This window comes from Leucoraja erinacea, chromosome 4, assembly GCF_028641065.1.
Source record: "Leucoraja erinacea ecotype New England chromosome 4, Leri_hhj_1, whole genome shotgun sequence".
Taxonomy (NCBI): domain Eukaryota; kingdom Metazoa; phylum Chordata; class Chondrichthyes; order Rajiformes; family Rajidae; genus Leucoraja; species Leucoraja erinaceus.
The window spans coordinates 54,445,175-54,463,077 of NC_073380.1; the positions used below are offsets into that span (position 1 = coordinate 54,445,175).

At 46.1% G+C, this 17,903-nt stretch overlaps 1 protein-coding gene across 1 annotated transcript in view; it reads right to left on the minus strand.

Moving 5' to 3' along the window:
* Positions 1–3,187: 3,187 nt before the first annotated feature.
* The window catches only part of LOC129696422 (desmocollin-3-like), a 34,976-nt gene continuing 20,260 nt past the window's right edge, over positions 3,188–17,903 (minus strand). Inside the window, exons 8-16 of the mRNA XM_055634303.1 lie at positions 16,216–16,350; positions 15,214–15,399; positions 14,110–14,357; positions 13,555–13,697; positions 12,298–12,531; positions 11,478–11,702; positions 9,674–9,804; positions 8,654–8,962; positions 3,188–6,976 (exon numbers count right to left, since the gene is read on the minus strand). Of these exons, the coding sequence (XP_055490278.1) occupies positions 6,785–6,976; positions 8,654–8,962; positions 9,674–9,804; positions 11,478–11,702; positions 12,298–12,531; positions 13,555–13,697; positions 14,110–14,357; positions 15,214–15,399; positions 16,216–16,350 (1,803 nt within the window). The 3' untranslated portion in view covers positions 3,188–6,784. The remainder of the gene's footprint in view (positions 6,977–8,653; positions 8,963–9,673; positions 9,805–11,477; positions 11,703–12,297; positions 12,532–13,554; positions 13,698–14,109; positions 14,358–15,213; positions 15,400–16,215; positions 16,351–17,903) is intronic.

A 17,903-nucleotide genomic window follows, 5' to 3' on the forward strand; every position in this document is an offset into this window, starting at 1 on the left:
ACGTTCTTGCTATTGAGGAAGTGCAGCATAGGTTCACAAGGTTAATTCCAGGGATGGCTGGATTGTCATATGTTGAAAGAATGGAGCGACTGGGCTTGTATACACTGGAATTTAGAAGGATGAGAAGGGATCTTATTGAAACAGAAGATTATTAAAGGATTGAACGCACTAGAGGCAAAAAACATGTTCCCGATGTTGGGGGAGTCCAGAAGCAGGGTCACAGGTTAAGAATAAGGGGCAGGCCATTTAGAACAGAGATGAGAAAAAACGTTTTCACCCAGATAGTTGTGAATCTGTGGAATTCTCTGCCTCAGAAGGCAGTGGAGGCCAATTCTCTGGATGATTTCATCGAGTTAGATAGAGTTCTTAAAGATAGCAGAGTCAAGGGATATGGGGAGAAGGCAGGAACGGGGTACTGATTGTGGATGATCAGCCATGATCATAGTGAATGGCGGTGTTGTCTCAAAGGGCCGATTGGCCTACTCCTGCACCTATTGTCTATTGATACCTGAAGGTATTTCCACACTTGGGAGCAGCTTTCTCTGTTTTATTGTCAACATTAGCAGGGACCATCAATCAACACCAAAGGTGAACGACTGCAGTGCTGATTCAGGGCCGCACCCAGCAATAACTTGGCCTTGGTTCAAAGGGAGCGACTTTTTTTTTTTTTTTTTTAAATAAAGAGATGCAGCATGGAAACAAGCCCTTTGGCCCACTGAGTCTGCACCCACCAGCAATCCCACCATACACCAGCACTATCCTACACACTAGGCACAATTTACAATTTACAAAAGCCAATTAACCTTTGGAAAGTAGGAAGAAATCAGAGCACCCGAAGAAAAACTCACACGACCAAAGGGAGCATGTACAAACTCTATACAGATAGCATGATCGAAGTCGGGGTTGTTGTCAGGATCGAACCTGGATCTCTGGCTCTGTGAGGCAGCAACATTGTACCGCTGGGCCACTGTGCCATCACTCCATTTGCTTTTGTGCGATAGCCTGTCAAACAAGTTTCTGCCGTGAGACATGCAAATGGTAATGTAGGCCCCAGCTGACTTGGAATTTAGCTTTGTATGACATCGGAGCAGAATTAGGCTATTCAGTTCCATCATGGATGATCTATTTTTCCCTCTCAACCCCATTCTGCTGCTTTCTCCCCATAACCTTTGACACCCGCAATGATCAAGATCCTATCAATCTCCACTTTAAAAATACCCAATGAATTGGCCTCCAGTTGCCTATGGCAATGAATTCCACAGATTCATCACCCTTTGGGTAAACAAATTCCTGCTCATCTCCATGCCAAAGATATGTCCAGTTACTCCGAGACTATGCTCTTGGTCCGAGACTCTCCCATTGCTGAAAATATCCTTTCCTAGTTCTAGCTAAGAATCACAATGGCACAGCGATAGAGTTGCTGCCTCAGTGTCGAGACCCCGAGTTCAATCCAGAAATTGGGTGCTCTCTGTAGAGAGTTTGCATGTTCTCTGTGACCATGTGTGTTTTCTCCGGGTGCTCAGAGTTCCTCCCACATTCCAAAGACGTACAGGTTTGAGAGTTAATTGTCTTTGGTAACATTGGAACTTGTCCCTAGTGTGTAGGATAGTGGTGTATGGGGATCACATGTCAGTGCAGACTCAGTGGGAAGAAGGGCCCGCTCCCATGCTGTATCTCTAAAGTCTTAAAAAAGACATAAAGTGCTGGAGTAACTCAGCGGGTCAGATAGCATATTTAGAGAATTTAATCACTGTGAAAAAGGGCCCCGACCCAAAACATCACCTAACCATGTTCTCCAGAGATGCTGCCCGACCCGTTGAGTTACTCCAGCACTTCGATTCCTTTTTTTGGTTGACAGCTTCTGTAATTTGTCCATAGTGTGTAGGATAGAACTAGTGTGCTTGTCATCTGTGGTCGGTATGGACTCATTGGACTGAAGGGCCTGTTTCCAAGTGGTTTCACTTACTTAACTACTTGCAGCAGCACCTGCCTCATCCCTTTGAGAACTCATGCACAGACAGGTAGAGCTGCCCGTACTCCATACATTTGCAATCTCTTAATTTAGATAATAATCTGCATTTTGATTTCTCTTCGCCTTACTATGGGCCTTAATTTGGGGCCCAAGATTCTTGTGACACAAGATTCCATTAAGTTTAGGTTGAAGTTTATTGTCACATGAAAAGCTTTGTTTTGCATGCTATCCAAACAGATCAGATGATACCGTAGATAAATAAAACTCAAGCTAAACTCAAGTACAATAGGTAGAACAAAGGGGAAGATACAGAGTGCAGAATATAGTTCTCAGCATTGTAGTGCATCAGTTCTAGAGACAAAGTCCAACGTCTGCAATGGGGTAGAGGCGAATTGGACAGTACCCTGGCTTATGGAAGGACCGTTCAGATTTTCCTACTTATTCTCCACTCGTCACTCTGCAGTAGAGTGTATATTAATTGGTTGTATCATGGCCTGGTTCAGCCACCCAAACGCCCAGGAGCGAAGCAGGTTACAAAAAGTGGTGAATACTGCCCGGTCCATCACAGGTTCTGACCTCCCCACCATCAAAGGGATCTACAAAATGGCAGCCAGCATCATCAGAGACCCACACTAGCCTGGCCGTGCTCTCTTTTCACTCTTGCCATCGGGAAGATGGTACAGGAGTCTGACAACTGCAAGGTCAGATAGGGTCAAAAAGTCATACAGCGTGGAAACAGGCCCTTCGACCCAACTTGCCTACACTGACATGGTATTCCAGGGAAAACAATCCAAGTCTGCCTAACCTCTGTAGCTAACCCCCCCACCCCCATCCATGCAATTAAGATGGAAAATCAGCCACAAACGTAGTGAATAATTTTTATCTGCAGATATGCAGTGGGCAGCACGAAGTTACAACTGGTAGAACTGCTACGGCCCAGAACCTGTGACCCAGGTTTGATCCCGACCTCCAGTGCTGCCTGCGAGGAGTTTGCAGGGGTTGCGGTGGAGGCAGATACGACAGTAGCATCAAAGACTTTGGATAGGCACTTAGATATGCAGGGAATGGAGGGATATGGATCGCATGCAGCCAGATAAGATCTGGTCTTGGCATCATGTTTAGTCCACACCCTGGGGGCCAAAAGGCCTGTTCTCATGCTGTACTATGTTCCATAAACCAATTTAGTGTTTAAAAATACACAGCATAGACCACAGCTCATGCAAAGAATCCTATGTGCAAGGACAATTTTATTTCAATATGCAAAACATTAAATACCTATTCCATCGAGATGAACGTCATTGTGAACTAACATAGCATTAGAATGACATTGTAATAACCAGAGCTACCACAGAAAGTTTGCACAAAGTTTAAAGTACCTGGCAATGTATAAAGGAGGCCATTCAGCCTGCAGTCTATGCTAGTTCACTGTAAAGCAATCCATTTATTCTTCTCCATTTGTTCAAAGTAGCCATGTAAACCCCCCCTCCCCCCTTATCCAATCCCCTGTTTAATAATACTTTCAATAAGCAATTCAGATAATATAACAATTCGTACCACCTTATGCACTATAAGAAATAAACCTCACATTAAGTAGTTTGCCGTTATTCATCGCAAAGTAAACCACAGAAGCACAAAAAGTATTTGCCTTGTTTTTCAAGAAGAGCACACACTAAAAGCATATGCAAGTTACAATCGGAAATACAGATGACTACATTCATTGGCTTTAGGTTTAATTTTATTATTGTCACGTGTACGGAGATACAGTGAAAAGCTTTGTTTTGCATGCTATCCAAACAGATTAGATATACCATAATCACAATCGAGCCAAACGCAAGTATGACAGTCAGAGCAAAGGGGAAGATACAGGGTGCAGAATCGGACAATACGCCAGCTTACAGGACATTTCTGAAAACAGAGGGGAAGAAGGTGTTCCCGAGTCTTTATGCATGAACCCGAATACAGGTCCAGAGCCGTCAAACGTTCCTCATTCATTCACCCAGTCATCCCCGGGATCATTCTCATAAGCCTCCTCCGGTCTCTCTCCAACGCCACAACATCCTTTCTCAGATCTGGGGCCCAAAACTGCTTACAATGTTCCAATTGTGGCCCCACCACAACTTATAGAGCCTCAGCACAAGGAACTGCAGATGTTGGAATCTTAAGCAGAAAAAGCAAAGTACTGGAGGAACTCAGCACCACCTGCTCAGGATAGTTGATACAAATGAGACAGAGGCATCCACTTTGAGAACAAGTATACATTCGGGTGCATCCCTCTGTAAACACTAAACCCCACTGGATGATCACAGACCCTGCGCGTTTGGGAATGGGAGTGGGAGTGGGAGAGATCCCACAGCCACATGGACCTACAGATCAGTGTTCCTGGTGAATGCACAAGTTATAGGAGCAGAACTAGGCCATTTGGCCCACAAGGTCTACACCATTCAATCAAGGCTGATCATAACCCCCAACCTGTACTAATCAAGTATCTGTCAATCTCCGCCATAAAAATACCCAATGACTTGGCCTCTGCTGCTGTTTATGGCAATGAATTCCGCAGATTCACCAACCTCCGACTAAAGAAATTCCTCCTCACTTTTTTTCCTAAAGGTACGTACTTTTGCTCGGAGGTTGTGCCCTCCGCCCTAGACTCTCCCACAGTGGAAACTGCCTCTTCACATTCACTCTATCCAGGCCCTGCATGTAGGAAAGTTCAACAAACACAGCATCTCACCCGACATGGACTCACTGAGCCGCCAGCAGGTGGCACCAGCAGTGTCTCCACCCCTCATTACCCACTCTTCATCCTGAACCCCAAATAGACCAAATAAAAACTGTAGAAAAAGCATCACAATATTTGCACGAGTGGCTCAGAAGCGCAGCTGCTTCATAGCATCATAAATCCTGGATACGATCCTGATATCTGGTGCTGTCTGTGTGGAATTTACAGCTATAGTTATTGGAGCAGAATTAGACCATTTGACGCATCGACTCTACTCGGCCGTTCAATCATGGCTGATTTATCTTTCCCTCTCAACCCCGTTCTCCCTGTGGCCACGTAGGTTTCATCTGGGTGCTACAGATTCCTCCCACACCCTAAAGGCGTGTGGGTTTGGAGCTTAATCGGCCTCTGCAAATTTCCCCTTGTGTTGGGAGTGGATGAGAATGTGGGATAGTATAGAACTAGTGGGAATGGGTGATCAATGATCAGTGGAATGAAGGGCCCGTTTCCAAACTGCATTTTCAATCAGTCAATACTAAAAATACAATTGGGGTTATTGACATAAACTCAGTTTAGGCATGTAAAACTATTACTAATAATCAGTATTGAACCCAGGTCTCTTGCGCTGTGAGGCAGAACTAAGTCTATGATATTGATAAGTTAGTCACTATCAAATATTACCCATTTCCCTTGTAACTTTATACAATGAATAAGCCTCTTACATTCCAAGGAAACAGGGCAAGCAATTGAGCCTTGCCTTGCGTCCCCATGAAGAATTCCTGACAGGAATAATATTTTACAATAGTTTTACAACTTAAGATATATTTTGTAAATTCAAACTGAAGTGTACCAAGCCTCCTTTTGCACTGTAACAAAAATAAACTGCAATTGCTGGTTTACACCAATGGTAGATACAAAATGCTGGAGTAACTGGGTCAGGCAACATCTCTGGAGAAAAGGTGATGTTTCTAGAGGCAGTATTAGGCCATTCGACCCATGAAGTTCACTGCCATTCAATCATGGCTGATCTATCTCTCCCTCAAAACTTCATTCTCCTGCCTTCTCCCCCTAACACACACCCCCCCCCACAACACCCTTACTAATCAAGAATCTGTCAAATTTCTGCCGAAGAAATATCCATTCACAGTCGTCAATGGCAATTAATTCCAGATTCACCACCCTCCGACTGAAGAAATTCCTCCTCATCTCCTTTCAATGTCATCTCATTTTTCTCCTTGACATCTCCTTGCATGTCCTTTTTATTCAAATCTGAAGGGGTGCCCAGACCCAAAAGGTCACCTATCCATTTTCTCCAGAGATGCTGCCTGAGCCACTGAGTTCCTCCAGCATTGTGTGTCTATCTTATTTCGCAACAGTCAAGAATATAATTGAGGGATGCGTGCATCATTGTTGTAGGAATTTTTTTTTTTTTTTTTTTTTTTTTTTTTTTTTAAATATATAAAGCACATTACCAGTGATTGAATAATTCTAGTTGACTACAGTGAAGGAGTGGAAGGAATCCTGACAACACCTAGGCTTGCAAATAGTCTGCATGAAGATTCTAACCACTCTCTGGGTGACAAAAAATGTTTTCATTATGTCAGACTTTGAACCCATCACCTTAAACTGACCCTTGCTGCAATGCTGGCGAATGTGGGAGACCATATAGAAGCATAAATGATCAGACTCATCGATATGGTAGAGTCAAAGCCCTTTTCCCAGGATGGAAATATCATTGACCAGAGGGCATAGCTTTAAGGTGAGAGGAAAAGTTTAGAGCAGATGTGCAGGGTAAGTATATACATTTGTTTTAAAAACAGGAGGTGACGGGTGCCTGGAATACGCTGCCAGGGGTGTTGGCAGATACGTTAGTGGCATTTAAGAGACTCTTGGTTAGGCACATGGAAATGCAGGGAATAGAGGGATGTGGATTGGGTACAGGCTGGTCTTGGCATCATGTTCAGTACGACACTGGTGTGAAGGGGCCTGCTCCTGTGCTGTACTGTTCTATGTTCTATCCACTTGCACCAAACTTCCCAAGTAACGCTCCAAAGATTTTTTACAATGTAACGCAGTCGAGGATCACATGTCCACTATTTCTTCAGTGAGATGTTGGTCAATGTACCGAACTTGGCTCCCACTCCGTTCATATAGTCCACTCGGTCAAGGTCCATCATATCACGGTCATAACCAACAGACCCTTGGACCGAATTCTCCCCATCATGTGGGTACCCACGCACGTATTCAAACGGCATCTCTTGATCATCCTGTTCATTCTCGTAAACCTGGAGGCAAAAGCAAACCACCAATTACAAATCTGCAAATCCCTTAGCAAACACAGGAACCCCTTCACCTGTCCCCGTCTTGCTCTCCCTGCAACTTCAAACACATTTTTTGTTCTTTCACAGGTGGCTCAGCAGTAGAGTTGATGCCTCACAGCGACAGAGACTGATCTTGAGTGCTGTCTGCACGGCGTTTGCATGTTCTGCCCGTGACCACGTGGGTTTTCTCCGGGTGCTCCAGTTTCCTCCCTCACTCCAAAGATGGCAGGTTTGCAGGTTATACACAAAGTGCTGGAGTAACTCAGCAGGTCAGTTAGCATCTCTGGAGAGCATGAATATAAGACATTATGTGTCCGGAAACGTGAAGCATCACCTACCGTATCCGTGTTCTACAGAGATGCTGCCTGACCAAGTGTGTTACTCCAGCACTTTGTTATAAACCAGCATCTGCAGTTCTTTGTTTCCACAGGTTTCTAGGTTAATTGGCTTCTATAAATGTATCTCAAGTGTGCAGAATAGAGTTAGTGTATGTGTCATTGCTGGTGGAGTTTGCGTGTTCTTCCTATGACAACATGGGTTTCCTGCAGGTGCTCCGGTTTCCTCCCACAGTAATAGAAAATAGGTGTAGGAGTAAGCCATTCAGCCCTTCTAGCCAGCACCATCATTCAATATGATCATGGCTGATCATCCAAAATCAGTAGGTAGACACAAAATGCTGGTAACTCAGCGGGACAGACAGCATCTCTGAAGAGAAGGAATGGGTGGCCTTTCGGGTTGAGACTCTTCTTCAAACTAAAATCCGTATCCTATTCCGGCTTTTTCCCCCATATCCCTCGATTCCCATAGCCCTAAGAGCTAAACCTAACTCTTGAAAACATCCAGTGAATTAGCCTCCACTACCTTCACAACTCCCTGGGTGAAAAAGGGTTTTCCTCATCTTGTCCTAAATGGCCTTCCCCTTATTAATCATAAAAATGGGTGGATTTGTAGGTTAATTGGCCTTTGTAAAATTGCCCCAAGTAGAGAGTGGATGTGAAAATGGTATTACATAGAACTAGTGTGAACGGGTGACCAATGGTTGGCTTGAAGGGGCCGTTTCCCAATTCTACAACCTTACAACTAGTGGAGGGGGGGGAAGGATCAGAAACAAGAATCACGACAAGGATCTTAAAGGATCAGACCAAATGGGTCAAGGGCACTTGGCAACATGTTACAACACAATATACACTCAAATTAAGCATAAAGACCATTTTTCATACTCTGACCCAAAACATCACTCATCCGGGTTCTCCAGAGATGTTTCTCGACATGCCGAGTTACTTCAGCACAGTTTTTTGAAGTTTAATTTAGAGATACAGCATGAAAACAGGCCCTTTGGCCAACCGAACCGCGCCGACCAGCGATCCCCATTAGTTCTATCCAACACAATAGGGACAATTTACCAAAGTCAATTAGCCTACAAACTTGCACGTCGTTGGAGTGTGGGAGGAACCGGAGCACCCAGAGAAAGCCCACGCAGTCTCAGAACGAACGTGCAAACCGCATACAGACAGCACCCACAGTCAGGACGGAAGCTGGGACTCTGGTACAGCGAGGCAGCAACTCCACTGCTGCGCCACTGTGATGCCCCTTTAGCATGTAGCATCTCTGGTGGTAAACCAGCATTTTGGAAAAACTCACCTGGTCAACTTGCGAGCGAAGGAGCTCCATCAGGCCATGACTCTTCCGACTTCCCATTGTGTAGTCGTCGTCCACGATGCTCCCACCATCAACATAGAGGGTGCGATCCACTATCAATGTACCATTCTCATCATAAAAAGCACCACTGGACCCATTCACCATCTGTTGACCCATGTCCACCTCAGTCCTAGCACCTCCGAAGCTGCCTAATGTTTGTTTGACTCCACTCCCGGTACCCAGGCCCAACGTGCCATGCATTTGACCCATGTTTTCACCATGATTCACGGGGACATCCAATGACGAGAGGTTCTGCAAAAGAAATCACAGAATTCACTATGTGATAAAACAGAACTGCAGATGCTGGTCTATTCCAAAGATAGACATAAAGTGCTGGAGTAACTCAGCAGGTCAGGCAGCATCTCTGGAGGACATGGGAATCTTCCTATTGCCCGAACGCAAATCTCAATGGAAACACGATACACATGCACCATGGAAAACATACGCAGAACCTCTCGTTGTATTACAGCATGGCTCGGGAACGGCTCTGCCCTAAGATCGCAAGAAATTGCAGAGAGTTGTCAGTACAGCCCAGTTCATCACACAGATCTTTCATCATTCCGAAATGGTTTCGTGATATTTTCTTTGGTATTTAGAACACGGAACAGCACGACAGCCCCTTCGGCCCACAATGTCTGTGCCGAACACGATTCCAAGACCAGCTCTTAGCTGCCTGCACATAATCCACATCCCTCCATTTCCTGTCCAAATTTCTTAAATGCAACTGTCATGTCTGCCTCCACCACCCCTGGTAGCATATCCCAGCTACTCGCCACCTCCGTGTAAAAGACTAGCCCCACACATCACCTTTAAACATTGCCTTTCTCACTTCAGAGATATGCCCACTGGTATTTGATATCTTCACTCTAGGAAGGGCCTGTTACCACACCAAGCCCACAAGGTAATATTCCAAAGTAAAGTTCAAGAAGTCTGGCGCAAGGTGCAGGATTGGACAAAACCTACCATATCTTGCTGTCCACCACCCTCTTCATTGGACACAATAAGAGTCTGATGATATTGGCCTTGAGAATTCACGGGAACCTTTTTCTTACCATCTCCACCACAATACAAGGCGAATGCAGCCAAGAGCAAACCTGTGAAGAATAATAATGAAGGATTGTTGGTACATTCATTCATGTGTAAAGCATGCCATCCATCTAACTCAACAGAAGATGGCAGCAGTAGAGTTGCTTCCTCACACTGCCATATCCCCAGGTTTGATCTCTACTACAGGTGTCGTCTGTGCAGAGTTTGTACATTCCCCCCGTGACTGCGTGGATTTCCTCCCACCTAACAAAGACGCACAAGTTTCTAGGTTGGAGAGACATGAACTGCTGGAGTAACTTAGCGGGTCAGACAGCTTCTTTGGTGATGTTTTGGCTCTGAAGAAAGGCCCCGACCCGAAACGTCACCCATCCTTTATCCTGAGATGCTGTCTGACCTGTTGAGTTACTCCAGCACTTGTTGTCTAACTTCAGTATCAGATGCATCCGCAGTTTCTTTCTACGCAGGTCTGTAGGTTAATTGGCTTTGTGTAGGATAGAACTAGTGTACGGGGTGATCGCTGGCCGGCGCGGACTCAGTGGGCTGAAGGGCCCATTTCCATGATGGTTGGAGGAATCAAGAATCCTATGGTTGGAGAACATCATCGAGTGATATTCTTTGCGCATTTTCTAATCTTAGGACAAATTTGACTAATGGCCGTCTGTAAGAGCCTGTATTTTTACCTGCATGGAATTAAGAATGTCCCCCTGAATTTCCACTGAGGATGGAAATGTGAAAACTACAGGGCATAGCTTTGCAGTATGGGACAAGTTTTGTTTTTAAACAGTTTTAGTTCTTTACTTTATTGTTGTCACATGTATTGAGGTACAGTGAAAAGCTTTTTTGCTGAGCGTTATCTAGTCAGCGGAAAGACTCAAGATTATAATCAATCCATCCACAGTGTACAAGATAAAGAGAATAATGTTTGGTGCAAGATTAAGTCCAGTAAAGTCTGATTAAAGTCTGATGAAAGACCGGATAGACTCGGCTTGTACTCACTAGAATTTAGAAGACCGAGGGGGGATCTTATAGAAACTTACAACATTTTTAAAGGGTTGGACAGGCTAGATGCAGGAAGATTGGTCCCGATGTTGGGGAAGTCCAGAACAAAGGGTTACAGTTTAAGGATAAGGGGGAAATCTTTTAGGACCGAGATGAGAAAAAACATTTTTTACACCGAGAGTGATGAATCTCTGGAATTCTCTGCCACAGAAGGTAGTTGAGGCCAGTCCATTGGCTATATTTAAGAGGGAGTTAGATGTGGCCCTTGTGGCTAAAGGGATCAGGGAGTATGGAGAGAAGGCAGGTACGGGATACTGAGTTGGATGATCAGCCATGATCATATTGAATGGCGGTGCAGGCTCGAAGGGCCTACTCCTGCACCTAATTTTTATGTTTCTAAACAGTCCAAGGGTCTCCAATGAGATAATGGAAAGTCAGGACCGTTTGCTAGTTGGTATACAGGGATTGCTGGTGGAGGCAGATACGATAGTGACATTTAAGAGACTTTTAGATGGGTACATGGATATGCAGGGAACGGAGGGATAGGGACCACATGCAGGCAGCGGAGATTAGATTAACTTGGATTCATGTTCAGAATGATCTGTGACCTCATCCCCTACACTCCAATTCTCTTCTGAACACTTCACTAGAAGGAATGTTTTACAATGTGGATGTGTGGGCCAAAGTGGTAGTCGTCCAAGGTCTACAATTGGCAACTTACAAAGCAGACACAAAGCAGCCAGGAACATAACGAGAATGCCCAGTCCACCCAGGACGGCCTTTTTAGAAGCGAGTCTACCAGCACAGTTCAACCTGTTAGGACACTCGCAAATGACAATCTTCAGAGTATCTTCGGTCTCGTGGTGTTGCTGGTCCTGAATGATGATGGGAACGTTATAGTGCCCAGGAATAAGACTGCCCTTTGGTTTCATGAACGCATAGGACCCTGGAGAGAGAGAAATGTTGAGTTGAGTCAAGAGTGTTTAATTTTCATATGCGCCGATAGAGGAACAATGAAGGGCTTACTTACTGCAGTAACTACAAGAAACAACAAGAAATAAATATACAATTTATCAACACAAAGTGTTGGCATAACTCAGCGGGTCGGGCAACATCTCTAGAGAAAAAAAAAAGAATGAGTGACATTTCGGGTCAGGGACTCTTCTTCAGATAGGTCGTCTAAAGAAAGGTTCCGACCCGAAATGTCACCCATCCTTTTTCTCCAGAGATGCTGCGTGACCCACTGAGTATGTCAGTACTTTGCATCTTTCTTTGGTAAGGCAGCAACTCTACTGCTGCACCACCAATAAAACCAGAAATCATCTATTGGACCAGATTACCAAACTATAATAATGCTTTGGTTTTGGGCTTGGTTTTCTTAGATTAACTTTTATCCTGGAGTTATAGCACATACTTTGTGTTTTAATTGTAATTTAGCCGACCTATGAGTCTTTTACCCAGAGTCAGATTGAAGGGCCCGTTTCCATGCTGCATGACACCACGACCCAATAGCACCAGAATGCAGACCAATAAAATCGTACCCATGTGGTTAAATATCTCCCACTTCTTTTTAATCTCGGGTTGGTCGTTTGGGAAGAGGAAGGTGAAGGGAGCAGCATTGGGTGATGCGTCGAGATCCTCGGCTGAGATATTGACAAAGTGATGGTCTCCATTCTCGCAAATGTGCAGGTTTGTATTGGAAATCACCGGGCCGTTATCATTGACGTCGTGCAGGTTTATCACCACCGTCCCAGTGCATGATCTCGAATGGTCTTCTAATATACACAAGAGAACAGGCCAGGTTTGAATATGCAATACCATTGCAGGTAACCGAGCAACCCCAGCCCCCATCAATACACAACAGGTAAATCACTGTGAAGAACACAAAGTGATAGAGACACAAACTCAGTGGGTCAGGTAGCATCTCTGGAGAATATGGATAGGTGATGTTGCCGGTTGGAAACCTACATCAGCCTGAAGCGGGTCCCGACCTAAAACGACACCCATCCATATTCTCCAGAGATGCTGCCTGACCCACTGAGTCACTCCAGCACTTTATGTTGGTCTTTGGCATTAACTAGCATCTGCAGTTCCTTGTTACCAGCATTCCCTGCTGCTGCATTGTGCTCCATTCATTACACTTGTCCCTCAGCCCACCCACCCCAGTGTCACCCTCCTGTCCATCAACAATACCACCCTCTGTCCCACAGCCCTCTCCGTCCCCCCCCACAACTCCCCACCCAACGTCCCCTCACCCCATCCACCAGCCCCTTCCCTACACCCCCATCTCTTGTCCCTACCCCACCATCCACCACCCCCCTCTCAACAATCCCACCGAGTCCAGACCTCGCCCCACAGCCCCTCCTCCTATGCCACATTCCCTTTCCCTCCCCACAACAATGCCACCCTCCGTCCCACATCCCCCTCCCTCATCCCGTCCACAGCGTTCCCACCCGTCCCACAGAGTGCCCCCTCCATTCCTCTCCCTCACAAATGCACCCCCATAGCACCCCTCTCTGCCACAGACACCCCCGTCCTCTCCCCCAACAGCCCTCCCAACCCTGTCCAAAAGCCCTCCACACCCCCATCCCACCCCTCTTCCCATGACAACCCCCGCTCCCGCTCCCCATCAGCTAACAGCCCCTCCTCCTCCAACCCACCCCCAACCTTCCCCCCCCCCCCCCCCCCCCCCCCCCCCCCCCCCCCCCCCCCCGTCTCACAGCCCCATCCACAGCATATGCTCTTCACAATCTCAGAGGTGCATTGCCCTGGTGCTGACACTGATGACCAATACTCACTGTCTTCCATGGCCAGGACTGTAACATTGTACTTGTTGTGTTTCACGTACATGGACTCCCTGTCGATTATGGCAGCGGTTTGGATCTGCCCCGTTTTGGGATCAATGGACACCCAGTCCGCAGGGTCAGTTAACTTGCGATACCTGACAAATCAAACAAGATTTGGAACAATTCAACACTGGGTCATTATAGCTTCAAATTCAATGGACACTTGTGAGTTTAAATTAGTTTGGTCACATCGTAAGACAAGAGGCATAAGAGACTGGAAAAGCTGGAACCCAAAGCAAAACACTAACTGCTGGATGAACTCAGAGGGTCAAGCAGCATCCATGGAGGGCAGAAAAATGGGGCTGAGGGATTGAATGGCGGAGTAGACTCAATGATCCGAATGAGTCCTACGAGTTATGAACTTATGAAACATCACCTATCAATATTCTCCTGGGATGTTGCCCAACCCTCAGTTACTCCAGCACTTTGCTTTCCACGAATGTTTCCAGTACTTGCAGTTGTTCATGTCTCATTCTGCCTTCAGATGCAGAGGAGGGAAGATCTCACCTGATGTTATCACTGCTCTTCGTCTCTGGGTCTCTGGCCGTGAACGAGCCCAGGATGGTGCTCAGAGGAACATTCTCCTCCGTCCACAGGTGTTTGACGGAGGGGACAAACTCCGGCCCTTCATCCACATCCAGCACGTTGACCGTGACTTTGGCCACCTGCTGCCGAGAGGCTTTCCCGATCAGGGGCGCCTCGTTCTCCACCGCAACGTCCAACTGCATCAAGCGGGTAGTCTCGGCATCCAGCGGCTAAACAGCAGAGCAGACAGGAGATGTGTGAAACACCCAGTGTGCACGGCAACAAAGAATGGCATTTTTTTGGGGGGGGGGGGGGGGGGGGGGGGGGGGGGGGGGCAGTGTAGGGCTGAGAACAAAGAGGGACCCAGCCTGGGGGACTGGCTGCTTTGTAATCTTGTTAGTGCCCTATGTGGCGACTCTTTGCATACATTGTACAACAAAGAACTTCACAGTGACATGTCGGACTAACTTTGATTGGACTTGGCCTTGCACTAAACGTCATTCATGTTATTCCCTTTATCCTGTATTTGTACAACAGCATAGATATTGTGGGCCAAAGGGCTTATTCCTGTATTAGGTTCATGTTAATAATCAGAATTAGGTCCTTCTACTTATTAGGTCAGTCTACTCCTCCATTCAATCATGGCTGATCTATCTTTCCCCCTCAACCCCATTCCCTCCATAACCCCCGACTCCCGTACTAATCCAGAATCTGTCAATTGCCGTCTTACAAATATGCATTGACTTGGCCTTCACCAATCTGTGGCATTGAATTCCACAGATTCACCACCCTCTGACTAAAGCAAATCCTCCTCATCTCATTTCTAACGGTATGTCTTTTTATTCGGAGGCTATGGTTTCTGGTGCTAGACTCTCTCATTATTCAGACCTTTAACTATTTGGCAAGTTTTAATGAGGATTTTAAAAGGATAGGCGAGTGGCAAACACGATGCCAAGTTAAACTGCTCCCCTCTGCCTGCAGGTGATCCATATCCCTCCATTCCATCAATACCCATGTGCCTATCTGTGCCTATCTAGTTTCTCCAGCTTTTCTGTGTAAGCCTCTTAAACTGTTTGATTGGATTACCTTGACAACGTACAAGAGACCTTCGTTAGTTTTGGGATCGGTAGACATGTTGAAGTTGCCATTCTCATTGCCCTTGATGATTTTGAACACCGCTCTGCTTGCACTGGTGCCAGCCGCATCTTGGTCTTCTACAGGCATCCGGAGGACCATGATGTTGCTCACAGTCTCCTTCACGTCAATGGTGTACTGCACGAGGCAAATGAAATATTCATGTTCAGATCATTCCTCAAATTGATAGCTACTGGCAGCAATTCCCACACACAGACCGAGGACATTTAGCTAACATTCTTCAAGAATGCAATTTCCCCCCCCCCCCCCCCCCCCCCCCATCCAATAATGGCTGATCTATGTTTGCCTCTCAACTCCATTCTACCTTCTCCCCATAATCCGACACCAGTACTACAGTAAGAATAAGGGGCAAGCCATTTAGAACGGAGACAAGAAAACACTTCTCACAGTTCTCTGCCTCAGCAGGTTCTCTGGGTGCTTTCAAGAGAGCTGGATAGGGCTCTTAAAGATAGCGGAGTCAGGGGATATGCGGAAAAAGCTGGAACGGGGTACTGATTGGGGATGATCAGCCATGATCACATGCTGGCTCGAAGGGCCGAATGACCTACTCCTGCACCTATTGTCTATTGTCTAATCAAGAACCTTAAAAATATCCATTGACAGCCTCCACAGCCACCTGTGGCAATGAATTCCACAGATTCACCAGCCTCCGACTAAAGAAATTTCTCCTCATCTCCTTTCTAAAAGTGCTTTCTTTTATTCTGAGGATGCGACCTCTGGTCCTAAACTCTCCCGCTAGTGAAACATCCTCTCCACATCCACACTATCCAGGCCTTTCACTACTCAGTACGTTTCAATGACGGCCCCCCCCTCTTGTCCTTCTAAACTCCAGCGAGTACAGGCCCAGTGTCGACAAACATTCGTCATATGTTTACCCAATAATCCCCGGGATCATTCGCGCTGTAGATTAATTTGCAAAGTTCTTGGACTTACTCTGGATTCTTTGAATGTTGGTAGGTGATCATTCATATCGGTGATGTGGATGACCACCTTCCCTTTAGAGGATAATCCATACGATTTCCCGTCCAAATCTCTAACTTCTACATCAAGGGTGTAGGTGTTTTGTTCCTGTGTATTAAACATAACAAATTTTAAGAAATGCACAGTGTGTTTAGTCCACCAATCCATAACCATACTTACAGCCCATTAACAACCTGGATGCTCAGACTCCCCACCATCTACACTTCATGCTGCCTTGGAAAAGCAGCCGACGTAACCAAATCCTGTCCCACCCCGATCATTCCTTCTCCCCACTCCCATCTTGCAAAACACGCACCAGACTCACGAAAAGCTTCTTCCCATCTGTTGTCAGACTTCTGAATGGTCCTTCCATAAGTTAGGGTAATGTCCAATTCACCTCTACCCCATCGTGGACATTGGACCTTCTCTCTGGAACTGATGTGCAACAATGCTAAGAACTATATTCTGCAGTCTGTATCTTCCCCTTTGCTCTGCCTATTGTATGAGTTCGAATTGATTACACTTATTTAAATCATTATCTGACCTGATTGGATAGCATGGAAAATAAAAGCATTTCATGCAGGATGTTGCACTGAGGCCAGGGATGAATAGACACAAAGTGTACAGTCTCCCTTCATGCCTCTTCTAACCTCATCTCACACGTTGTCTTTTCAGCTCTGGCCTTTGTCCAACCATCAATCCCCCTCGCATGTATTTGCCAGCTTTTGCCTCTACCTCACCTCTTCCAGCATCCTTGCTGCCCCTCCCCCCCCCCCCCCCCCCCCCCCCCCCCCAACCACCATCAGTTTGAAGAAGGGTCCTGACACCATCTATCCATTTGCTTGCTGCTTTACCCACCACGTTTGGTCATAATAACCAGAATATCCAATCTTGTCTGATCGCGGAAGCTAAGCAGGCTCAGGTCCAGTTAGTTCTTGGATGGGAGATTATTGCACATAGGCTTGGAGTCTGAAGAAGGGACCCCAACCCAAAACTTCTCCGGCACCATCTGTCTACTCTTGATTTTTCTAGTCTTGAGAGAACGATTGGTGTTCTGGTAACAGGCAAGCAGATTATAATTGCCCCCCCCCCCCCTGGGATAACCCCCGAGATTGCTAGAATCAAAGTCTTTCACAGCATCAGTGATGGCAGAGGTAGTGTGGGAATTGTGAAAGAACTGAGCTCTCCTTCCATTTTGGTGGACAGGTCCATCCAATTGTGCATTCGTGCACTAATGTAATGTAGTTTAGAGATACAGTGGAAACAGGCCCTTTGGCCCACCAATTCCACGCCAATAGCAATAACCGCACACAAGCACTATCCTACATGCTAGGGACAATTTACAATCTTTGCCAAAGCCAATTAACCTAGAAACCTGTACATCTGTGGAATGCTGAAGGAAAACAGAGCACCTGGAGAGCCCCCACATGGTCACAGGAGAACGCCCCAAATCGTTTGACATGGGCAGCAATTGATTCCATGGGAATCGAACTTTACTCCAGTGAATGTACCCTTCAGAGCTGGGCCAAACATGTCTGCTACAGGTGGCCCACAGAGTCAAAAATAAGTCTGCTGAACACAAAAGAGGAGCTTGTAACTTCAAGGTTACCTTCAAGACACCATAGATAAAGAAGCCCGTTTCTCAATGGATAATTACAGAA